We start from the raw sequence: 25,325 nt of genomic DNA on the forward strand, positions 1-25,325 counted from the left end.
GGTAAGGTCAGCGTACATAGAACCAGTGTCTTCCCTCAGGTAAGGTCAGCGTACATAGAACCAGTGTCTTCCCTCAGGTGAGGTCAGCGTACATAGAACCAGTGTCTTCCCTCAGGTGAGGTCCCTGTACATAGAACCAGTGTCTTACCTCAGGTAAGGTCAGCTTACATAGAACCAGTGTCTTCCCTCAGGTAACGTCAGCGTACATAGAACCAGTGTCTTCCCTCAGGTAAGGTCCCCGTACATAGAACCAGTGTCTTCCCTCAGGTAAGGTCAGCTTACATAGAACCAGTGTCTTCCCTCAGGTAAGGTCAGCGTACATAGAACCAGTGTCTTCCCTCAGGTAAGGTCCCCGTACATAGAACCAGTGTCTTCCCTCAGGTGAGGTCCCCGTACATAGAACCAGTGTCTTCCCTCAGGTGAGGTCAGCGTACATAGAACCAGTGTCTTCCCTCAGGTGAGGTCAGCGTACATAGAACCAGTGTCTTCCCTCAGGTGAGGTCCCCGTACATAGAACCAGTGTCTTCCCTCAGGTGAGGTCCCCGTACATAGAACCAGTGTCTTCCCTCAGGTGAGGTCCCCGTACATAGAACCAGTGTCTTCCCTCAGGTGAGGTCCCCGTACATAGAACCAGTGTCTTCCCTCAGGTAAGGTCAGCGTACATAGAACCAGTGATCTCCCTCAGGTGAGGTCCCCGTACATAGAACCAGTGTCTTCCCTCAGGTAAGGTCAGCGTACATAGAACCAGTGTCTTCCCTCAGGTGAGGTCCCTGTACATAGAACCAGTGTCTTCCCTCAGGTGAGGTCCCCTTCATAGAACCAGTGTCTTCCCTCAGGTGAGGTCCCCGTACATAGAACCAGTGTCTTCCCTCAGGTGAGGTCCCCGTACATAGAACCAGTGTCTTCCCTCAGGTAAGGTCCCCGTACATAGAACCAGTGTCTTCACTCAGGTGAGGTCCCCGTACATAGAACCAGTGTCTTCCCTCAGGTAAGGTCCCCGTACATAGAACCAGTGTCTTCCGTCAGGTAAGGTCAGCGTACATAGAACCAGTGTCTTCCCTCAGGTAAGGTCCCCGTACATAGAACCAGTGTCTTCCCTCAGGTGAGGTCCCCGTACATAGAACCAGTGATCTCCCTCAGGTAAGGTCCCCGTACATAGAACCAGTGTCTTCCCTCAGGTAAGGTCCCCGTACATAGAACCAGTGTCTTCCCTCAGGTAAGGTCCCCGTACATAGAACCAGTGTCTTCCCTCAGGTGAGGTCCCCGTACATAGAACCAGTGTCTTCCCTCAGGTAAGGTCCCTGTACATAGAACCAGTGTCTTCCCTCAGGTGAGGTCAGCGTACATAGAACCAGTGTCTTCCCTCAGGTAAGGTCCCCGTACATAGAACCAGTGTCTTCCCTCAGGTAAGGTCAGCGTACATAGAACCAGTGTCTTCCCTCAGGTAAGGTCAGCGTACATAGAACCAGTGTCTTCCCTCAGGTAAGGTCAGCGTACATAGAACCAGTGTCTTCCCTCAGGTAAGGTCAGCGTACATAGAACCAGTGTCTTCCCTCAGGTGAGGTCAGCGTACATAGAACCAGTGTCTTCCCTCAGGTGAGGTCCCTGTACATAGAACCAGTGTCTTACCTCAGGTAAGGTCAGCTTACATAGAACCAGTGTCTTCCCTCAGGTAACGTCAGCGTACATAGAACCAGTGTCTTCCCTCAGGTAAGGTCCCCGTACATAGAACCAGTGTCTTCCCTCAGGTAAGGTCAGCTTACATAGAACCAGTGTCTTCCCTCAGGTAAGGTCAGCGTACATAGAACCAGTGTCTTCCCTCAGGTAAGGTCCCCGTACATAGAACCAGTGTCTTCCCTCAGGTGAGGTCAGCGTACATAGAACCAGTGTCTTCCCTCAGGTGAGGTCAGCGTACATAGAACCAGTGTCTTCCCTCAGGTAAGGTCCCCGTACATAGAACCAGTGTCTTCCCTCAGGTAAGGTCCCCGTATATAGAACCAGTGTCTTCCCTCAGGTAAGGTCCCCGTACATAGAACCAGTGTCTTCCCTCAGGTAAGGTCAGCGTACATAGAACCAGTGTCTTCCCTCAGGTGAGGTCCCCGTACATAGAACCAGTGTCTTCCCTCAGGTGAGGTCAGCGTACATAGAACCAGTGTCTTCCCTCAGGTGAGGTCAGCGTACATAGAACCAGTGTCTTCCCTCAGGTGAGGTCCCCGTACATAGAACCAGTGTCTTCCCTCAGGTGAGGTCAGCGTACATAGAACCAGTGTCTTCCCTCAGGTAACGTCAGCGTACATAGAACCAGTGTCTTCCCTCAGGTGAGGTCAGCGTACATAGAACCAGTGTCATCCCTCAGGTAAGGTCAGCTTACATAGAACCAGTGTCTTCCCTCAGGTAAGGTCAGCGTACATAGAACCAGTGTCTTCCCTCAGGTAAGGTCCCCGTACATAGAACCAGTGTCTTCCCTCAGGTGAGGTCAGCGTACATAGAACCAGTGTCTTCCCTCAGGTGAGGTCAGCGTACATAGAACCAGTGTCTTCCCTCAGGTAAGGTCCCCGTACATAGAACCAGTGTCTTCCCTCAGGTAAGGTCCCCGTATATAGAACCAGTGTCTTCCCTCAGGTAAGGTCCCCGTACATAGAACCAGTGTCTTCCCTCAGGTAAGGTCCCCGTACATAGAACCAGTGTCTTCCCTCAGGTAAGGTCAGCGTACATAGAACCAGTGTCTTCCCTCAGGTGAGGTCCCCGTACATAGAACCAGTGTCTTCCCTCAGGTGAGGTCAGCGTACATAGAACCAGTGTCTTCCCTCAGGTGAGGTCAGCGTACATAGAACCAGTGTCTTCCCTCAGGTGAGGTCCCCGTACATAGAACCAGTGTCTTCCCTCAGGTGAGGTCAGCGTACATAGAACCAGTGTCATCCCTCAGGTGAGGTCCCCGTACATAGAACCAGTGTCTTCCCTCAGGTGAGGTCAGCGTACATAGAACCAGTGTCATCCCTCAGGTGAGGTCCCCGTACATAGAACCAGTGTCTTCCCTCAGGTAAGGTCAGCGTACATAGAACCAGTGTCTTCCCTCAGGTGAGGTCCCCGTACATAGAACCAGTGTCTTCCCTCAGGTAAGGTCAGCGTACATAGAACCAGTGTCTTCCCTCAGGTGAGGTCCCCGTACATAGAACCAGTGTCTTCCCTCAGGTGAGGTCAGCGTACATAGAACCAGTGTCTTCCCTCAGGTGAAGTCCCCGTACATAGAACCAGTGTCTTCCCTCAGGTAAGGTCCCCGTACATAGAACCAGTGTCTTCCCTCAGGTGAGGTCCCCGTACATAGAACCAGTGTCTTCCCTCAGGTGAGGTCCCCGTATATAGAACCAGTGTCTTCCCTCAGGTGAGGTCAGCGTACATAGAACCAGTGTCTTCCCTCAGGTGAGGTCAGCGTACATAGAACCAGTGTCTTCCCTCAGGTGAGGTCCCCGTACATAGAACCAGTGTCTTCCCTCAGGTGAGGTCCCCGTACATAGAACCAGTGTCTTCCCTCAGGTGAGGTCCCCGTACATAGAACCAGTGTCTTCCCTCAGGTGAGGTCCCCGTACATAGAACCAGTGTCTTCCCTCAGGTGAGGTCAGCGTACATAGAACCAGTGTCTTCCCTCAGGTGAGGTCCCCATACATAGAACCAGTGTCTTCCCTCAGGTGAGGTCCCTGTACATAGAACCAGTGTCTTCCCTCAGGTGAGGTCCCCGTACATAGAACCAGTGTCTTCCCTCAGGTGAGGTCCCCGTACATAGAACCAGTGTCTTCCCTCAGGTGAGGTCAGCGTACATAGAACCAGTGTCTTCCCTCAGGTGAGGTCAGCGTACATAGAACCAGTGTCTTCCCTCAGGTGAGGTCCCTGTACATAGAACCAGTGTCTTCCCTCAGGTGAGGTCCCTGTACATAGAACCAGTGTCTTCCCTCAGGTAAGGTCCCCGTACATAGAACCAGTGTCTTCCCTCAGGTGAGGTCAGCGTACATAGAACCAGTGTCTTCCCTCAGGTGAGGTCCCTGTACATAGAACCAGTGTCTTCCCTCAGGTGAGGTCCCCGTACATAGAACCAGTGTCTTCCCTCAGGTGAGGTCAGCGTACATAGAACCAGTGTCTTCCCTCAGGTGAGGTCCCCGTACATAGAACCAGTGTCTTCCCTCAGGTAAGGTCCCCGTACATAGAACCAGTGTCTTCCCTCAGGTGAGGTCCCCGTACATAGAACCAGTGTCTTCCCTCAGGTAAGGTCCCCGTACATAGAACCAGTGTCTTCCCTCAGGTAAGGTCCCCGTACATAGAACCAGTGTCTTCCCTCAGGTGAGGTCCCCGTACATAGAACCAGTGTCTTCCCTCAGGTGAGGTCAGCGTACATAGAACCAGTGTCTTCCCTCAGGTGAGGTCCCCGTACATAGAACCAGTGTCTTCCCTCAGGTGAGGTCCCCGTACATAGAACCAGTGTCTTCCCTCAGGTGAGGTCCCCGTACATAGAACCAGTGTCTTCCCTCAGGTGAGGTCAGCGTACATAGAACCAGTGTCTTCCCTCAGGTGAGGTCCCCGTACATAGAACCAGTGTCTTCCCTCAGGTGAGGTCAGCCTACATAGAACCAGTGTCTTCCCTCAGGTAAGGTCAGCCTACATAGAACCAGTGTCTTCCCTCAGGTGAGGTCCCCGTACATAGAACCAGTATCTTCCCTCAGGTGAGGTCCCCGTACATAGAACCAGTGTCTTCCCTCATGTAAGGTCCCCGTACATAGAACCAGTGTCTTCCCTCAGGTGAGGTCCCCGTACATAGAACCAGTGTCTTCCCTCAGGTGAGGTCAGCGTACATAGAACCAGTGTCTTCCCTCAGGTGAGGTCCCCGTACATAGAACCAGTGTCTTCCCTCAGGTGAGGTCCCCGTACATAGAACCAGTGTCTTCCCTCAGATGAGGTCCCTGTACATAGAACCAGTGTCTTCCCTCAGGTGAGGTCCCTGTACATAGAACCAGTGTCTTCCCTCAGGTGAGGTCCCTGTACATAGAACCAGTGTCTTCCCTCAGGTGAGGTCCCTGTACATAGAACCAGTGTCTTCCCTCAGGTGAGGTCCCCCTACATAGAACCAGTGTCTTCCCTCAGGTGAGGTCCCTGTACATAGAACCAGTATCTTCCCTCAGGTGAGGTCCCCGTACATAGAACCAGTGTCTTCCCTCAGGTGAGGTCCCCGTACATAGAACCAGTGTCTTCCCTCAGGTGAGGTCCCCGTACATAGAACCAGTGTCTTCCCTCAGATGAGGTCCCCGTACATAGAACCAGTGTCTTCCCTCAGGTGAGGTCCCCGTACATAGAACCAGTGTCTTCCCTCAGGTGAGGTCCCCGTACATAGAACCAGTGTCTTCCCTCAGGTGAGGTCCCCGTACATAGAACCAGTGTCTTCCCTCAGGTGAGGTCCCCGTACATAGAACCAGTGTCTTCCCTCAGGTGAGGTCCCCGTACATAGAACCAGTGTCTTCCCTCAGGTGAGGTCCCCGTACATAGAACCAGTGTCTTCCCTCAGGTGAGGTCCCCGTACATAGAACCAGTGTCTTCCCTCAGGTGAGGTCCCCGTACATAGAACCAGTGTCTTCCCTCAGGTGAGGTCCCCGTACATAGAACCAGTGTCTTCCCTCAGGTGAGGTCCCCGTACATAGAACCAGTGTCTTCCCTCAGGTGAGGTCCCCGTACATAGAACCAGTGTCTTCCCTCAGGTGAGGTCCCCGTACATAGAACCAGTGTCTTCCCTCAGGTGAGGTCAGCGTACATAGAACCAGTGTCTTCCCTCAGGTGAGGTCAGCGTACATAGAACCAGTGTCTTCCCTCAGGTGAGGTCAGCCTACATAGAACCAGTGTCTTCCCTCAGGTGAGGTCCCCGTACATAGAACCAGTGTCTTCCCTCAGGTGAGGTCAGCGTACATAGAACCAGTGTCTTCCCTCAGGTGAGGTCCCCGTACATAGAACCAGTGTCTTCCCTCAGGTAAGGTCCCCGTACATAGAACCAGTGTCTTCCCTCAGGTGAGGTCCCCGTACATAGAACCAGTGTCTTCCCTCAGGTGAGGTCCCCGTACATAGAACCAGTGTCTTCCCTCAGGTGAGGTCCCCCTACATAGAACCAGTGTCTTCCCTCAGGTGAGGTCAGCGTACATAGAACCAGTGTCTTCCCTCAGGTGAGGTCAGCGTACATAGAACCAGTGTCTTCCCTCAGGTGAGGTCAGCGTACATAGAACCAGTGTCTTCCCTCAGGTGAGGTCAGCGTACATAGAACCAGTGTCTTCCCTCAGGTGAGGTCCCCCTACATAGAACCAGTGTCTTCCCTCAGGTGAGGTCCCCCTACATAGAACCAGTGTCTTCCCTCAGGTGAGGTCCCCCTACATAGAACCAGTGTCTTCCCTCAGGTGAGGTCCCCCTACATAGAACCAGTGTCTTCCCTCAGGTGAGGTCCCCCTACATAGAACCAGTGTCTTCCCTCAGGTGAGGTCCCCCTACATAGAACCAGTGTCTTCCCTCAGGTGAGGTCCCCCTACATAGAACCAGTGTCTTCCCTCAGGTGAGGTCCCCCTACATAGAACCAGTGTCTTCCCTCAGGTGAGGTCCCCCTACATAGAACCAGTGTCTTCCCTCAGGTGAGGTCCCCCTACATAGAACCAGTGTCTTCCCTCAGGTGAGGTCCCCCTACATAGAACCAGTGTCTTCCCTCAGGTGAGGTCCCCCTACATAGAACCAGTGTCTTCCCTCAGGTGAGGTCCCCCTACATAGAACCAGTGTCTTCCCTCAGGTGAGGTCCCCCTACATAGAACCAGTGTCTTCCCTCAGGTGAGGTCCCCCTACATAGAACCAGTGTCTTCCCTCAGGTGAGGTCCCCCTACATAGAACCAGTGTCTTCCCTCAGGTGAGGTCCCCCTACATAGAACCAGTGTCTTCCCTCAGGTGAGGTCCCCGTACATAGAACCAGTGTCTTCCCTCAGGTGAGGTCCCCGTACATAGAACCAGTGTCTTCCCTCAGGTGAGGTCCCCGTACATAGAACCAGTGTCTTCCCTCAGGTGAGGTCCCCGTACATAGAACCAGTGTCTTCCCTCAGGTGAGGTCAGCGTACATAGAACCAGTGTCTTCCCTCAGGTGAGGTCAGCGTACATAGAACCAGTGTCTTCCCTCAGATGAGGTCCCTGTACATAGAACCAGTGTCTTCCCTCAGGTGAGGTCAGCGTACATAGAACCAGTATCTTCCCTCAGGTGAGGTCCCCGTACATAGAACCAGTGTCTTCCCTCAGGTGAGGTCCCCGTACATAGAACCAGTGTCTTCCCTCAGGTGAGGTCAGCGTACATAGAACCAGTGTCTTCCCTCAGGTGAGGTCAGCGTACATAGAACCAGTGTCTTCCCTCAGATGAGGTCCCTGTACATAGAACCAGTGTCTTCCCTCAGGTGAGGTCAGCGTACATAGAACCAGTATCTTCCCTCAGGTGAGGTCCCCGTACATAGAACCAGTGTCTTCCCTCAGGTGAGGTCAGCGTACATAGAACCAGTGTCTTCCCTCAGGTGAGGTCAGCGTACATAGAACCAGTGTCTTCCCTCAGGTGAGGTCAGCGTACATAGAACCAGTGTCTTCCCTCAGATGAGGTCCCTGTACATAGAACCAGTGTCTTCCCTCAGGTGAGGTCAGCGTACATAGAACCAGTGTCTTCCCTCAGGTGAGGTCCCCGTACATAGAACCAGTGTCTTCCCTCAGGTGAGGTCAGCGTACATAGAACCAGTGTCTTCCCTCAGGTGAGGTCCCCGTACATAGAACCAGTGTCTTCCCTCAGGTGAGGTCCCTGTACATAGAACCAGTGTCTTCCCTCAGGTGAGGTCAGCCTACATAGAACCAGTGTCTTCCCTCAGGTGAGGTCAGCCTACATAGAACCAGTGTCTTCCCTCAGGTGAGGTCAGCCTACATACATTTAGCCATTGACTGTTCCTGTAATTATCAACCCCGATGAGTGAGCTGCCTCTAACATACTGGAATCAGTCATCGACCACAACACTGCTTTTTCCAATATCAGACTTTTGGTTCAACAGGCGTCTTGTTTACCTCATAATTTGTTGCGCTGCACAGTGGGACGAAGAGCCTCCAGGTTCAGCGGTCACAGGTACAGCGGTCACAGGTGCAGCGGTCACAGGTTCAGCGGTCACAGGTTCAGCGGTCACAGGTACAGCGGTCACAGGTGCAGCGGTCACAGGTACAGCGGTCACAGGTTCAGCGGTCACAGGTGCAGCGGTCACAGGTACAGCGGTCACAAGTACAGCGGTCACAGGTTCAGCGGTCACAGGTTCAGTGGTCACAGGTACAGCGGTCACAGGTGCAGCGGTCACAGGTTCAGCGGTCACAGGTTCAGCGGTCACAGGTGCAGCGGTCACAGGTACAGCGGTCACAGGTACAGCGGTCACTCGCCAACTGTTGGCTGGTCCTTTGCATGGGGTGATGTAAGTTTCCTTTAACAATCAGTCTTCCAGATTGATGACACAGAACCTTGGTATAAAACTCTTTAGTAATAAAATGCAGACAGAGATTCACATACAGAATTACCTCAGCAGTCTATAGTAAAGATCTGTGTGGCGAAACAGGGTGCAACCTACCGTCAGTCATATCTTAACATTGTTGCATTGGATTAGATACAAAGTATCTAAGATGAGAAAAACATGTCTAGACTGTGGTTTCTCCCTCTACCATCTTGGCCTTGAGCCTGTGTGACTCTCAGCAGGTGCAGACAATTCTCAGCCTGAGAACTAAAGCAGTACATCTCTGTTTACCCAGTACTTTTCCATCACTGTGCATTGCAAGCATACAAAGGTTATCACATATATACAGTAATCATGGCAGTGGTGTAACCCCACCCCTGACCCCCAGGGTAACACCCGACGCCCAGGGTAACACCCGACGCCCAGGGTAACTCCCGACGCCCAGGGTAACTCCCGACGCCCAGGGTAACCCCCGACGCCCAGGGTAACCCCCGACCCCCAGGGTAACACCCGACGCCCAGGGTAACTCCCAACACCCAGGGTAACTCCCGACGCCCAGGGTAACCCCCGACGCCCAGGGTAACCCCCGACGCCCAGGGTAACCCCCGACCCCCAGGGTAACCCCCAACAAGTGTCATAACCAAGAAGACTTGAGGCTGTAATTTCTGCCAAAGGTGCTTCAACAAAGTACTGAGTAAAAGGGTCTGAAAATGTATGTAAATGTGATTTCATTTTTTAATTTTTAATTTTTGCTAAAATGTCTATAAACCTGTTTTTTCATTATGGGGTATTGTGATGTCATTGTGGGGTATTGTGATGTCATTGTGGAGTATTGTGTGTAGATTGATGAGGGATTTAAAAAAAATCCATTTTAGAATAAGGTTGTAACATAACAAAAGGTGGAAAAAAGTCAAAAGGGTTTTGAATACTTCCCGAATATACATTTTTTTGACTAGAGTCTTATGGGACCTGGTCTAAAGTAGTGCACTATATAGAGATTAGGGTGCCATTTGGGATGTAGATTAAAGTGTGGGAAAATAACCCACCAACAACATAACACCCCTCAGTTGACGAGAACTGCCCTCTGCAATCTCCCTTCTGGCTCCTGTTCATTAGACACCAAACAGAATGAAAATCACTGCAATAGGGACCTGAACTTGTCCAATATGAAACACCTGAGTTCTTGTTCGACTGCCAAACGTTTTGACACGGTGCGCACTAATGAACAAGACCCTGCTGAGGGTCTGGCTTTATCCTATTTAAATACATGGACCAAACTATCCACAGCGGTGAGGTACAAATGATACAAATCCCTGATTAGTAATGTACTGAAGGACTGAGTGGATTATGGAGTGTTAGAAACTGAAGGGGTTTGGATGGAAAGGAGTGGACATAAAGTTCACTACTGCATCCTTCAATATATAATCCTTCAGATGGCAAGCAAAGCAGGCAGTACGGTGGTTTAGAAGTAGAGGAAGCAGGCAGTACTGTGCTTTATAAGTAGAGGAAGCAGGCAGTACTGTGCTTTATAAGTAGAGGAAGCAGGCAGTACTGTAGTTTAGAAGTAGAGGAAGCAGGCAGTACTGTGCTTTATAAGTAGAGGAAGCAGGCAGTACTGTGGTTTAGAAGTAGAGGAAGCAGGCAGTACTGTAGTTTAGAAGTAGAGGAAGCAGGCAGTACGGTGGTTTAGAAGTAGAGGAAGCAGGCAGTACTGTGGTTTATAAGTAGAGGAAGCAGGTAGTACTGTGCTTTATAAGTAGAGGAAGCAGGCAGTACTGTGCTTTATAAGTAGAGGAAGCAGGCAGTACTTTGTTTAGAAGTAGAGGAAGCAGGCAGTACTGTGCTTTAGAAGTAGAGGAAGCAGGCAGTACTGTGCTTTAGAAGTAGAGGAAGCAGGCAGTACTGTGCTTTAGAAGTAGAGGAAGCAGGCAGTACTGTGGTTTAGAAGTAGAGGAAGCAGGCAGTACTGTGGTTTAGAAGTAGAGGAAGCAGGCAGTACTGTGGTTTAGAAGTAGAGGAAGCAGGCAGTACCGTAGTTTAGAAGTAGAGGAAGCAGGCAGTACTGTGGTTTAGAAGTAGAGGAAGCAGGCAGTACTGTGCTTTATAAGTAGAGGAAGCAGGCAGTACTGTGCTTTAGAAGTAGAGGAAGCAGGCAGTACTGTGCTTTATAAGTAGAGGAAGCAGGCAGTACTGTGCTTTAGAAGTAGAGGAAGCAGGCAGTACTGTGGTTTAGAAGTAGAGGAAGCAGGCAGTACTGTGGTTTAGAAGTAGAGGAAGCAGGCAGTACTGTAGTTTAGAAGTAGAGGAAGCAGGCAGTACTGTGCTTTAGAAGTAGAGGAAGCAGGCAGTACTGTGCTTTATAAGTAGAGGAAGCAGGCAGTACTGTGCTTTAGAAGTAGAGGAAGCAGGCAGTACTGTGCTTTAGAAGTAGAGGAAGCAGGCAGTACTGTAGTTTAGAAGTAGAGGAAGCAGGCAGTACTGCGCTTTATAAGTAGAGGAAGCAGGCAGTACTGTGCTTTATAAGTAGAGGAAGCAGGCAGTACTGTGCTTTAGAAGTAGAGGAAGCAGGCAGTACTGTGCTTTAGAAGTAGAGGAAGCAGGCAGTACTGTGCTTTAGAAGTAGAGGAAGCAGGCAGTACTGTAGTTTATAAGTAGAGGAGGCAGGCAGTACTGTGCTTTATAAGTAGAGGAAGCAGGCAGTACTGTAGTTTAGAAGTAGAGGAAGCAGGCAGTACTGTGCTTTAGAAGTAGAGGAAGCAGGCAGTACTGTGGTTTAGAAGTAGAGGAAGCAGGCAGTACTGTGCTTTAGAAGTAGAGGAAGCAGGCAGTACTGTGGTTTAGAAGTAGAGGAAGCAGGCAGTACTGTGCTTTAGAAGTAGAGGAAGCAGGCAGTACTGTGGTTTATAAGTAGAGGAAGCAGGCAGTACTGTGCTTTATAAGTAGAGGAAGCAGGCAGTGCTGTGGTTTAGAAGTAGAGGAAGTAGAATAAGCAGGCAGTACTTTTTTCATTTTTTATTTCAATATGAAATAATTTTGGGTAATAATTAAGTACCTTACTGTGATTATTTTCAATTAAAATTGTCAAAAATAGCTGCTTAATAAACGTTAGTCATTTCAGGAAGTAATTTGAATTTTAAAAAGTCAGAAATTGAAAAATATTGAATAGCTTCTCCATTTTCATCTTATCGAGACGTCATTGAAAATAGATGCCATTTAAAAATGATTGAATGACTTCAATTGAAACTGCCCCAAACCCTGGGTCTTATAGACGTTTCATAAATTAACTTTTTTTTGTTGCAAAGATCTATAAAATCTATTCAGCTTAAGTGGTGTCAAGTGACTATGAAAAAACATTGACAACATTTAAAATGGACATTGGAACAACTTAATAATCATCACGTGAGATTGGAAACTGACAAACAGTCCGACACACACAGTTGTGACAAATGACTATCAAACAGAAGTGACTTCAAAACACACGTCACAATTTGTAAAATGGTTTGTGGTTTTATTGGGAGAACAGTAAGAAGGTAAGACAGTATAAGTTAGACTGTACAATGAAAGCATTTCGTCATAAACAATAAAAAAACAAACATCTGAACTACAATAAGCCAGAGAAACACAGTTTTGTAACCATTGTTGGGACTCGTATGTGAATGATCTTCTTGGATACTGTCCCAAATGACCCCCCCCGTGTCCCTATTTACTTATACTACTTTAGACCAGAGCCAATAGGTCGTCATGTAGGGAATAGGGTGCCATTTGGAAAGCAGACTTCATCTTGAAATGAGGACATTAAAACACCGCTAAGGCAAACACTGCAAGTATAAAACCTTGATTAGGGGAAAAAGGCGAAGTCGGGTAACAGGAGGCACAACAATATCAGTCATATTTTTGGCAGATCATTTGCATATTTTACTCTTCACTAATAAAGAACTGATTGCATGGGGTAGAGCAGTAACACATCATCGTGATCATTCTCATAACATACAGAGAAGTGGTTCATTTAAATATTTTTGCTGTGTGGCCTGGAGCACAGTGCTGTTGCATAGCTTTAAAACACCATCACCTTCCACACACACACACACACACACACCTCAGGTCCTTCCCACCTCAGGTCCAATACGCCAGATTGCACCTTCACAACCCCACCTTGATATAATGGACCTGGCCCCAAACCTTCCTCCACATTCCATAGAATCAATAGAACTAGAATGACGTTTCATTCTCGTTGTGTCGGAACCCTCAGTGATGTCATAATGAGAGAGAGAGAGAGAGAGAGAGAGAGCGAGAGAGTGTCAGAGAGAGAGCAGGAAGAAGGAGTTGTAGTAGAGGAACAGACTGTTCTCAGGGCAGGGCGGGGGTCTGACATCACAATTAACAGCTTGAAACCTCTACAACTCTTTTTGACACAATGAATGACAACTCAGACTGGGTTAAAACCAGTTGTGGAGGCCGACCAGACCACTGAAGGCAGGTTTTTGTCTGTAGCAGAATCCTAATGAAACAGGCGTTTGGCTTTGTAACATCGTCAAAGTGGGCCTGGGCTTTTGAAATGACACTGTGTTCTGACTGACTCTTGGGGCTGCATTCCAACATCCACGCTAACATGAAGGAAGCAGTGCATTCGAACGAGTGAGGCTGGCGTTGATATTGGAACGGAGTCGTTGGCACACGTTTAAAACCACAGCAACAGCAGCACAGAGAGAGAGAGAGAGAGACGGCCTGAAGGAGCAGATACACACTGACTGAATACTGACCACGGTGTTACTACTGGCAGACTGTCTACCCTTCTCTCTGACCGGAGCAGACAAAGGCCTGCGTCTGTCTGGGCTTTGTTCCAAATGACAGCCTATTCCCTACATAGTGCACTACTTTAGACCCTATGGGACCTGGTCAACATTAGTGCACTACATAGGGAAGAGGGTGCCATTTGGGACTACTTTTTGAGCCCTCCATCACTAAATAAGACCAGTAAGGGACATAGGTCTGTCCGTCTGCCTGTCCACTGTGTATTGAGTCACTCTGGAGGTCATTTGGCAAAAAGCACCGACTGACTACACCCATAGAAATAGAATGGCTAGAAACAGTTCTAGAATGGACAGTTCTAGAATGCACATGATTCTAGAATGATCACTTTGGGACATGTTGGGTCTGCCTCTGTAGGAGGGTGTGGTGTTCAAAAACCTGTTTGTTCAGCATCGACAAAAGGCAAATCACAGACCCTAGTCTGGTCTGACTTACTGGTGTGTGTGTGTGGCGCTGGGGGAGGAGACACTGGTCCCAGTCACACCAGTCCATCCGCCTGGTATAGAGGATGGAATGGTGGTCTTCAGCCAAGGGGGCCTGACACAGTCTCAGCCCAGACAAAGAGCTCTGTGCGGGGGATGACTCGGAGCTATGGAAGGGATGGCCTGGAGCCATCAGTCAGAGGCCCTGACAGGGCTGACAGTGTTTGTGAGAGAGACTTGAGCTACACATGCAGCATGTTTGGCCAACGAGACTCAAGACTGCATCCAAAAATATATAGGGAATAGCGCTCACTTGGGAGACAACGAGAGAGATTTTAGGAGTCTACGTGCAAAACCGCACCCTACTACCTTAATAAGAATAACATAGTGCTCTGTTAAAAAGTAGTGCACTAAGTAGTGCCCTATCAAAGACACACAGGGCCGAAAGCAGTGCACTAGATAGAGAGTAGTGGGGTGTGACTTCAGACGCCCCCTGGATAACGGGTACAACAATGTGAACGATGTCATTCTCCTGGTTTCCCTTCAGTTGGTAGAAACCCAACGTCTAACTCATGGGGGTTTGCTTGGGATAAAGACACATTGGTTGGTGAGGAGTTAAGGAGAGAGAGAAAGATTCATAATTAAATCAAATCATTTGACAGTTTCCACATCACTTTCCCCTGACTGAGTGATAAGAGTATGTCTAGGATGAGCCTCCACAGGGTTTACAAGGCTGATCACTCTCTCTTCCCTCTAGGATGAGCCTCCACAGGGTTAAGGCTTATCAATCACTCTCCCTTCCCTCTAGGATGAGCCTCCACAGGGTTAAGGCTTATCAATCACTCTCCCTTCCCTCTAGGATGAGCCTCCACAGGGTTAAGGCTGATCACTGTCTCTTCCCTCTAGGATGAGCCTCCACAGGGTTAAGGCTGATCACTCTCTCTTCCCTCTAGGATGAGCCTCCACAGGGTTTACAAGGCTGATCACTGTCTCTTCCCTCTAGGATGAGCCTCCACAGAGTTAAGGCTGATCACTCTCTCTTCCCTCTAGGATGAGCCTCCACAGGGTTTACAAGGCTGATCAGTCTCTTCCCTCTAGGATGAGCCTCCACAGGGTTTACAAGGCTGATCACTGTCTCTTCCCTCCAGGATGAGCCTCCACAGGGTTTACAAGGCTGATCACTGTCTCTTCCCTCTAGGATGAGCCTCCACAGGGTTTACAAGGCTGATCACTCTCTTCCCTCTAGGATGAGCCTCCACAGGGTTTACAAGGCTGATCAGTCTCTTCCCTCTAGGATGAGCCTCCACAGAGTTTACAAGGCCGATCACTGTCTCTTCCCTCTAGGATGAGCCTCCACAGGGTTTACAAGGCTGATCACTGTCTCTTCCCTCTAGGATGAGCCTCCACGGGGTTTATAAGGCTGATCAGTCTCTCTTCCCTCTAGGATGAGCCTCCACAGGGTTTACAAGGCTGATCACTCTCTCTTCCCTCTAGGATGAGCCTCCACAGGGTTTACAAGGCTGATCACTCTCTCTTCCCTCTAGGATGAGCCTCCACAGGGTTTACAAGGCTGATCACTGTCTCTTCCCTCTAGGATGAGTCTCCACAGGGTTTATACGGCTAAACACTGTCTCTTCCCTCTAGGATGAGCCTCCACAGGGTTAAGGCTAATCACTGTCTCTTCCCTCGAGGATGAGCCTCCACAGGGTTTACAAGGCTGATCACGTGGTGCTCACACTAACACAGAGAGAGGGACAGAAAGAGAGGGGAGAAAGAAAAAGGACTGGAAGAGGGGATATAGCTGGCAGGCAAGTTGTTTAGACTACCAGCCTCTGACGGACAGCCGACTGTCTGTGTGTTTTAGGACTTAGGCAAATGAACATCACTGCTCTAAATACACAAAAAAGTGGTCCACAATGAACATCACTGCTCTAAATACACAAAGAAGTGGTCCACAATGTATCCTGAGAATTAGCTCAGTAGTTTATCAACTGGTCTGTCCGAGCCAGTCCGTCCGAGCCAGTCTGTCCGAGCCAGTCCGTCCGAGCCAGTCCGTCCGAGCCAGTCCGTCCGAGCCAGTCCGTCCGAGCGCGTGTGTTCACACACCCTCGTCCATAGCCTTTCACACTGTCCATCAGCAGGTGTAAATCAAACTTGTGTAAAACCTTTTGAATATAACTTAAGACAATGTTTAGGTACATATATTCATAATAAATCTATGTGAGAAAAAAAAAGTTTAAAAAAGTTCCAAACAGTAAGACCAGGATCGGGTCAGAAGAGTCTCTATGGGCAGGGTGTGTGTGTGTGTGTGTGTGTGTGTGTGTGTGTGTGTGTGTGTGTGTGTGTGTGTGTGTGTGTGTGCGTCTAGCTCTGTTTGATAGGTAATCATCAGACAGTGGTAAAAGGCGTATCTGTGGAATCATTAAGGATTAGTTTTAGTACAGTGTTGTAAAGTCCATCCACTCTTTAACTTCCCCCTCAGCAACAACAACAAATAACAAGCTCTCCGCTGCAGTTGGTTCCACATCCAGATAGTGACACCGATTGGCTGTCAGAACGGTGTTGGGGGGGGGCACGGTGATGTCATAATCAGGCTCTGAGGGAAAAGGAAGTGTAGAATCAAGCCAGTTCGGGGCAGGTGTGAGTGGAGGTGCATAGCGACAGGCTGACGCCAGTAAAACACAGTCATCATCATCATTTTGTTCTACAGCGTTTACCACCCCCTCTTCCCTGGTTGCCGTGGGTGACGACCTTTGACTCCTCCCTCCAACACAGAAAGGCCAGTTGACCCCCTCACCATTGACCGCTAACCTCCAGCAGTGGTCTGGGCTTCTCAGACAGGTTACAATGTGACAGAGTGAGACAGGAGAGTTAAGAGTGAACCAACAGAGTGAACATAGTAATATAGAACAACAGATTTAGGACCAGCTTCCCCTCCCCATATCCTGTCATTAACCATTAGTGGGGGAAATTAAAAACTGACCCAGGATCAGAGTCTGAGAGCAACTTCATCCTACAGAACACATCAACATATCTACAGACTCTGGAATAGTCCATTACAGAGAGGAGAGGGATGTGTGAGGGGAGGGATTGGGAGAGCTCATTTACAGTGGTTTAGAAGGGGGGAGGGATAGAACTGCCAGGTACAAGGCTATTAGAAGTGGTAACAGGGTTCAGTGGTCAAGGGTCATAGGTGACAGCCTGCACCAGAGGTGACTGGAGATCAGGGGTCAAGGTGAGGGCTCGCAGGGGTTAAAGGTCAAGGGCCAAAGGGTGACTTAAAAGGCAGTGACACAGTGTAACACAACAACTCTTCTGCTCTCTGTTCATCACCCTGCAATCACGGCAAGTCAGTGGGTCACGGTGAGGAGTCACGGGGGGGGGTTAAAGGCCAAAAGGTGACTTCAAAAAGGTCATAACCCCCCTGGGATCACTGCAGCATCAGCTGCTTTAGGTTGTCGTGGAGGATGGTGTCCTTGACGTCTCGGAACACCAGGCGAATGTTCTCTGTGTTGATGGCTGTGGTGAAGTGGTGGTACAGGGGCTTCTGCGTCACGTCCCTCCTCTTCCCCCGGAAACAGTCCACTAGGAACCCCTGTACGTCGACCAGGCTGTGTGGCTCCCCGGGGTACTCTGGGAAATAGTCCTTGATGGGGACGGCGCGCACCTTCTCCTCCAGAAGGTCTGTCTTGTTGAGGAACAGGATGATGGAGACGTTGGAGAAAACACGATTGTTGACGATCGTCTCGAAGATGTTGAGGGATTCGCTGAGACGGTTGGTTTGACGGTCCTCCATCAAGACCTGGGGGGGGTTAAGGAGGTTAGGGGAGTAGGGTGTGTGTGTGTGTGTGAGAAATAGAAAGAGTTTGTGTGTTCAAGTGAGTGTGTACACATACAAATGGTATTTAATTGTATTTAACATCCAAAGACAGGTGTGTGAGAGTGTGTGTGAGCTGATTTAAGAGAGTGTTTGTGCATGCATCCAAATTCTTGGTAATTTAATTTCATTCACAAGGACAGAAACGTGTGTGTGTGTGTAGACCCACCTGGTCATACTCTGAAGAGGAGACAAGGAAGAGGATGGAGGTGACAGAGTCAAAACACTCAAACCATCTTCGTCTCTCCGACCTTTGACCCCCAACGTCCACCATCTTAAATGGAACGTTCTTGATCTCAAAGTCGTACTCGTGGATACCTTTAGTGGGCTTACGGGCCAGGAGAATATCCTGCTGAGTTGGTAGGTAGTCCTGGAGGAGAGAATGAGAGCGAGAGAACGATGGAATGAGAGCGAGAGAGAACGATGGAATGAGAGAGAGAGAGAACGATGGAATGAGAGAGAGAGAGAACGATGGAATGAGAGAGAGAGAACGATGGAATGAGAGCGAGAGAGAACGATGGAATGAGAGAGAGAGAGAGAGAACGATGGAATGAGAGAGAGAGAGAGAACGATGGAATGAGAGAGAGAGAGAGAGAACGATGGAATGAGAGAGAGAGAGAACGATGGAATGAGAGAGAGAGAGAGAGAACGATGGAATGAGAGAGAGAGAGAGAGAACGATGGAATGAGAGAGAGAGAGAGAGAGAGAGAACGATGGAATGAGAGAGAGAGAGAACGATGGAATGAGAGAGAGAGAGAACGATGGAATGAGAGAGAGAGAGAGAGAGAACGATGGAATGAGAGAGAGAGAGAGAGAACGATGGAATGAGAGAGAGAGAGAGAGAACGATGGAGAGAGAGAGAGAGAGAGAACGATGAGAGAGAGAGAGAGAGAGAGAGAGAGAGAACGATGGAATGAGAGAGAGAGAGAGAGAGAACGATGGAATGAGAGAGAGAGAGAGAGAGAGAACGATGGAATGAGAGAGAGAGAGAGAGAACGATGGAATGAGAGAGAGAGAGAGAACGATGGAATGAGAGAGAGAGAGAGAGAACGAGGGAATGAGAGAGAGAGAGAGAACGAGAGAATGAGAGAGAGAGAGAACGAGAGAATGAGAGAGAGAGAGAACGATGGAATGAGAGAGAGAGAGAACGAGAGAATGAGAGAGAGAGAACGATGGAATGAGAGAGAGAGAGAACGATGGAATGAGAGAGAGAGAGAGAACGATGGAATGAGAGAGAGAGAGAGAACGATGGAATGAGAGAGAGAGAGAGAACGATGGAATGAGAGAGAGAGAGAACGAGAGAATGAGAGAGAGAACGATGGAATGAGAGAGAGAGAGAGAACGATGGAATGAGAGAGAGAGAGAACGAGAGAATGAGAGAGAGAATGAGAGAGAGAGAGAACGATGGAATGAGAGAGAGAGAGAGAACGAGAGAATGAGAGAGAGAGAGAATGAGAGAGAGAGAGAATGAGAGAGAGAGAGAATGAGAGAGAGAGTGAATGAGAGAGTGAGAGAACGAGAGAGTGATGGATGGAGAAGGTTGGTACTAACGGATGCCTTTAGTAGACAAGCGAACAGGATATCCTGCTGAATCGGAGAGAGCGAGTAAATGAGAGAGAGATCTGCTAGCTAACCAGGTAGCACAGATTGTGATGAACACACCCTTCTGTACATCTCCAGCTGTTTGAGCAGCATGCTCTCCTGTCCACTTTGTTCAGATGTTGAAATCAAGTGGCCTACCTGATTTATCAGAATGAGAATGAGTTGAAAATTCCTTCTATGAACTGTGTTTTATGCTTATTGCACATTTATAAAACACAGACGAGACAGCTAGTACAACAGTCTGGCTAAGATGCTGCTAGCAGTACCCGAATGCAGCACGAGATTAATTCTCAGTTTATCTTCCAGAATCCATGTTCATTGATACTCCTGTTGTAGTAGTGTCTGCTCTGCTCTCAATCTGAGGAGTTGAGACATAAACAGGGTTTCATTAGAAAAGGTTAACTTCTCCCCTATTACAGTATAATAATGTCTCCATGTGTTGTGGTGTCCATATGACCCATTCTGACGGGAACAAACCTCAAATGAAAATAGTGAAGTGAAACCGCTTGTCAGAGAGGAAGAATTGATCTCTCATCTTCGTTGTTGTGAGTGACAGGGGGAGGGGCTTGGCGTGTGAGTGACAGGGGGAGGGGCTTGGCGTGTGAGTGACAGGGGGAGGGGCTTGGCAGGTGTAAATGGGAAGGTGCAGACAGCACAGAAGGAACTAATGAGACAAGACCAAAAAGAAAACATGAAAACAAATTGGACATAATAAAACAAGATCTTTACAAACTGAAGGAAGGAAGGAAGGAAGGAAGGAAGGAAGGAAGGAAGGAAGGAAGGAAGGAAGGAAGGAAGGAAGGAAGGAAGGAAGGAAGGAAGGAAAGAGATCTTTTAACTGAAGGAAGGAAGGAAGAAAGGAAAGAGATCTTTAAACTGAAGGAAGGAAGGAAGGAAGGAAGGAAGGAAGGGAGGAAGGAAGGGAGGAAGGAAGGGAGGAAGGAAGGGAGGAAGGAAGGGAGGAAGGGAGGAAGGAAGGGAGGAAGGAAGGGAGGAAGGGAGGAAGGAAGGGAGGAAGGAAGGGAGGAAGGGAAGAGATCTTTACAAACTGAAGGAAAGAGATCTTTACAAACTCAAGGAAGGTTGTATGTGTGTGTTGTATGTGTGTGTTGTGTGTGTGCGTTGTGTGTGTGCGTTGTGTGTGTGCGTTGTGTGTGTGCGTTGTGTGTGTGCGTTGTGTGTGTGCGTTGTGTGTGTGCGTTGTGTGTGTGCGTTGTGTGTGTGTGTTGTGTGTGTGTGTTGTGTGTGTGTGTTGTATGTGTGTTGTGTATGTGTGTTGTGTGTGTTGTGTGTGTGTGTTGTGTGTGTTCCATTCCAGAGGAGAATTCCTGACATTCTAGACGCTGTGACATCAAAAGGTCAGGCTGCACTGGAAAGCCACCAGTCAAGTCACCATCAGGATACCAGCCAGAGATACAGAGTTACACACTCCTCATTCCTCTGCACTGCCCGTGAACAACAGGGAGAAACGTTGAGAAAGACTAAAGAGAGAGAGAGAGAGAGGGAGAGGTTTCCCCCTCTTTAGTCAGAAGGAGATCAGGCCTTCGCTGGTAGCACACCCTGACACCTCAGAGAGAGATGAAGATATGTGAGGAGATGGATAGAACCACAGAGAGGGATGGCTTCACTTCTCTTTTCATTCTGACTGTTACTTCATCAGCAGTCGTGTATAGATGCATAAGAGATGGGTGGGACTTACCGGCTGTCCCAGCTTTTCCAAATGATCCAGGAAATACTTTACAGACTCCCCCTGGGAGAGGAGGAGGAGGGGAGAGGAGAGAGGAGGGGAGAGGAGAGAGGAGGGGAGAGGAGAGAGGAGGGGAGAGGAAAGGAGAGGAGAGGACATGTCAGATTGGTTCAGTTATTCAGAGTTCAAACACACTTACTACAGAGGTCATGTTATTCATATTAAAAGTGAATCAAAAGTACTGTTGTCTGGGTGGATGTGAAATGCCAAGGACTCCTTTTAAAACAGGAAGACAAGAAAAGTGTGTTGACCTCTGACTCTCACGCGCAGCACTGCATGGAAATCAAGGCAATGTGGCGAAACTCGCTTCCTGCGCCCGCTGGACTGAGCAGGAAATGCAGAGATCTCAGAACAAAACAGACACACACACACAGCATCTATAAATGAAACCCTGAGTAACAAGCTGCTCAGGAAGTAGCAGAGACAGAACAGAACAAACAGAAGGTGTGTGTGTGTGTGTCTGTTTAGGCTAAGAGAGTGTGTGTGTGTGTTCAAGAAAGGAGAGCGAGAAAGACAGAAAGAGAGAAACCAAGCTGTGGCCTTGAGAATACCACATGCACACAGAACAGCTGTGAAACCAGAGGTACCACTACTACCACGATGCCTTAACCCCCAGGAGGAGGCTGAAACTAGAGGTACCACTACTACCACGATGCCTTAACCCCCAGGAGGAGGCTGAAACCAGAGGCAACACTACCACGATGCCTTAACCCCCAGGAGGAGGCTGAAACCAGAGGCAACACTACCACGATGCCTTAACCCCCAGGAGGAGGCTGAAACTAGAGGTACCACTACCACGATGCCTTAACCCCCAGGAGGAGGCTGAAACCAGAGGCAACACTACCACGATGCCTTAACCCCCAGGAGGAGGCTGAAACTAGAGGCAACACTACCACGATGCCTTAACCCCCAGGAGGCTGAAACTAGAGGCAACACTACCACGATGCCTTAACCCCCAGGAGGAGGCTGAAACTAGAGGCAACACTACCACGATGCCTTAACCCCCAGGAGGCTGAAACCAGAGGTAACACTACCACGATGCCTTAACCCCCAGGAGGCTGAAACCAGAGGCAACACTACCACGATGCCTTAACCCCCAGGAGGAGGCTGAAACTAGAGGCAACACTACCACGATGCCTTAACCCCCAGGAGGCTGAAACTAGAGGCAACACTACCACGATGCCTTAACCCCCAGGAGGAGGCTGAAACTAGAGGCAACACTACCACGATGCCTTAACCCCCAGGAGGCTGAAACCAGAGGTACCACTACCACGATGCCTTAACCCCCAGGAGGCTGAAACCAGAGGTACCACTACCACGATGCCTTAACCCCCAGGAGGAGGCTGAAACCAGAGGTACCACTACCACGATGCCTTAACCCCCAGGAGGCTGAAACTAGAGGCAACACTACCACGATGCCTTAACCCCCAGGAGGAGGCTGAAACTAGAGGCAACACTACCACGATGCCTTAACCCCCAGGAGGAGGCTGAAACTAGAGGCAACACTACCACGATGCCTTAACCCCCAGGAGGAGGCTGAAACCAGAGGTACCACTACTACCACGATGCCTTAACCCCCAGGAGGCTGAAACCAGAGGCAACACTACCACGATGCCTTAACCCCCAGAGGGAGGCTGAAACCAGAGGCAACACTACCACGATGCCTTAACCCCCAGGAGGAGGCTGAAACCAGAGGCAACACTACCACGATGCCTTAACCCCCAGGAGGCTGAAACTAGAGGTACCACTACCACGATGCCTTATCCCCCAGGAGGAGGCTGAAACTAGAGGCAACACTACCACGATGCCTTAACCCCCAGGAGGCTGAAACTAGAGGTACCACTACCACGATGCCTTACCCCCCAGGAGGAGGCTGAAACCAGAGGTACCACTACCACGATGCCTTAACCCCCAGGAGGAGGCTGAAACTAGAGGCAACACTACCACAATGCCTTAACCCCCAGGAGGCTGAAACTAGAGGCAACACTACTACCACGATGCCTTAACCCCCAGGAGGAGGCTGAAACCAGAGGTACCACTACCATGATGCCTTAACCCCCAGGAGGAGGCTGAAACTAGAGGCAACACTACCACGATGCCTTAACCCCCAGGAGGCTGAAAACAGAGGCAACACTACCATGATGCCTTAACCCCCAGGAGGCTGAAACCAGAGGTACCACTACTACCACGATGCCTTAACCCCCAGGAGGCTGAAACTAGAGGTACCACTACCACGATGCCTTAACCCCCAGGAGGAGGCTGAAACCAGAGGTACCACTACCACGATGCCTTAACCCCCAGGAGGAGGCTGAAACCAGAGGCAACACTACCACGATGCCTTAACCCCCAGGAGGAGGCTGAAACTAGAGGTACCACTACCACGATGCCTTAACCCCCAGGAGGCTGAAACTAGAGGCAACACTACCACGATGCCTTAACCCCCAGGAGGCTGAAACTAGAGGCAACACTACCACGATGCCTTAACCCCCAGGAGGAGGCTGAAACTAGAGGCAACACTACCACGATGCCTTAACCCCCAGGAGGAGGCTGAAACTAGAGGTACCACTACCACGATGCCTTAACCCCCAGGAGGAGGCTGAAACTAGAGGCAACACTACCACGATGCCTTAACCCCCAGGAGGAGGCTGAAACTAGAGGCAACACTACCACGATGCCTTAACCCCCAGGAGGAGGCTGAAACTAGAGGCAACACTACCACGATGCCTTAACCCCCAGGAGGAGGCTGAAACTAGAGGTACCACTACCACGATGCCTTAACCCCCAGGAGGCTGAAACTAGAGGCAACACTACCACGATGCCTTAACCCCCAGGAGGCTGAAACTAGAGGTACCACTACCACGATGCCTTAACCCCCAGGAGGCTGAAACCAGAGGTACCACTACTACCACGATGCCTTAACCCCCAGGAGGCTGAAACTAGAGGTACCACTACCACGATGCCTTAACCCCCAGGAGGAGGCTGAAACCAGAGGTACCACTACCACGATGCCTTAACCCCCAGGAGGAGGCTGAAACCAGAGGCAACACTACCACGATGCCTTAACCCCCAGGAGGAGGCTGAAACTAGAGGTACCACTACCACGATGCCTTAACCCCCAGGAGGAGGCTGAAACTAGAGGCAACACTACCACGATGCCTTAACCCCCAGGAGGAGGCTGAAACTAGAGGTACCACTACCACGATGCCTTAACCCCCAGGAGGCTGAAACTAGAGGCAACACTACCACGATGCCTTAACCCCCAGGAGGCTGAAACTAGAGGTACCACTACCACGATGCCTTAACCCCTAGGAGGCTGAAACTAGAGGCAACACTACCACGATGCCTTAACCCCCAGGAGGCTGAAACCAGAGGTACCACTACTACCACGATGCCTTAACCCCCAGGAGGCTGAAACTAGAGGTACCACTACCACGATGCCTTAACCCCCAGGAGGAGGCTGAAACCAGAGGTACCACTACCACGATGCCTTAACCCCCAGGAGGAGGCTGAAACCAGAGGCAACACTACCACGATGCCTTAACCCCCAGGAGGAGGCTGAAACTAGAGGTACCACTACCACGATGCCTTAACCCCCAGGAGGCTGAAACTAGAGGCAACACTACCACGATGCCTTAACCCCCAGGAGGCTGAAACTAGAGGCAACACTACCACGATGCCTTAACCCCCAGGAGGAGGCTGAAACTAGAGGCAACACTACCACGATGCCTTAACCCCCAGGAGGAGGCTGAAACTAGAGGTACCACTACCACGATGCCTTAACCCCCAGGAGGAGGCTGAAACTAGAGGCAACACTACCACGATGCCTTAACACCCAGGAGGAGGCTGAAACTAGAGGCAACACTACCACGATGCCTTAACCCCCAGGAGGAGGCTGAAACTAGAGGCAACACTACCACGATGCCTTAACCCCCAGGAGGAGGCTGAAACTAGAGGCAACACTACCACGATGCCTTAACCCCCAGGAGGAGGCTGAAACTAGAGGTACCACTACCACGATGCCTTAACCCCCAGGAGGCTGAAACTAGAGGCAACACTACCACGATGCCTTAACCCCCAGGAGGCTGAAACTAGAGGTACCACTACCACGATGCCTTAACCCCTAGGAGGCTGAAACTAGAGGCAACACTACCACAATGCCTTAACCCCCAGGAGGCTGAAACTAGAGGCAACACTACCACGATGCCTTAACCCCCAGGAGGAGGCTGAAACTAGAGGTACCACTACTACCACGATGCCTTAACCCCCAGGAGGAGGCTGAAACTAGAGGCAACACTACCACGATGCCTTAACCCCCAGGAGGAGGCTGAAACTAGAGGTACCACTAC

The 25,325-nt window shown here is 49.9% G+C and overlaps 1 protein-coding gene across 1 annotated transcript in view; it reads right to left on the reverse strand.

Annotated features, from left to right (window-relative positions):
- Positions 1-12,003: 12,003 nt before the first annotated feature.
- LOC135538058 (guanine nucleotide-binding protein subunit alpha-13-like) overlaps positions 12,004-25,325 on the reverse strand; it is a 50,435-nt gene continuing 37,113 nt past the window's right edge. The window contains exons 3-5 of the mRNA XM_064964051.1: positions 20,932-20,982; positions 17,800-18,000; positions 12,004-17,555 (exon numbers count right to left, since the gene is read on the reverse strand). Coding sequence (XP_064820123.1) covers positions 17,184-17,555; positions 17,800-18,000; positions 20,932-20,982 — 624 coding nt within the window. The 3' untranslated portion in view covers positions 12,004-17,183. The remainder of the gene's footprint in view (positions 17,556-17,799; positions 18,001-20,931; positions 20,983-25,325) is intronic.

This window comes from Oncorhynchus masou, unplaced genomic scaffold (assembly GCF_036934945.1).
Source record: "Oncorhynchus masou masou isolate Uvic2021 unplaced genomic scaffold, UVic_Omas_1.1 unplaced_scaffold_899, whole genome shotgun sequence".
NCBI classification, from domain to species: domain Eukaryota; kingdom Metazoa; phylum Chordata; class Actinopteri; order Salmoniformes; family Salmonidae; genus Oncorhynchus; species Oncorhynchus masou.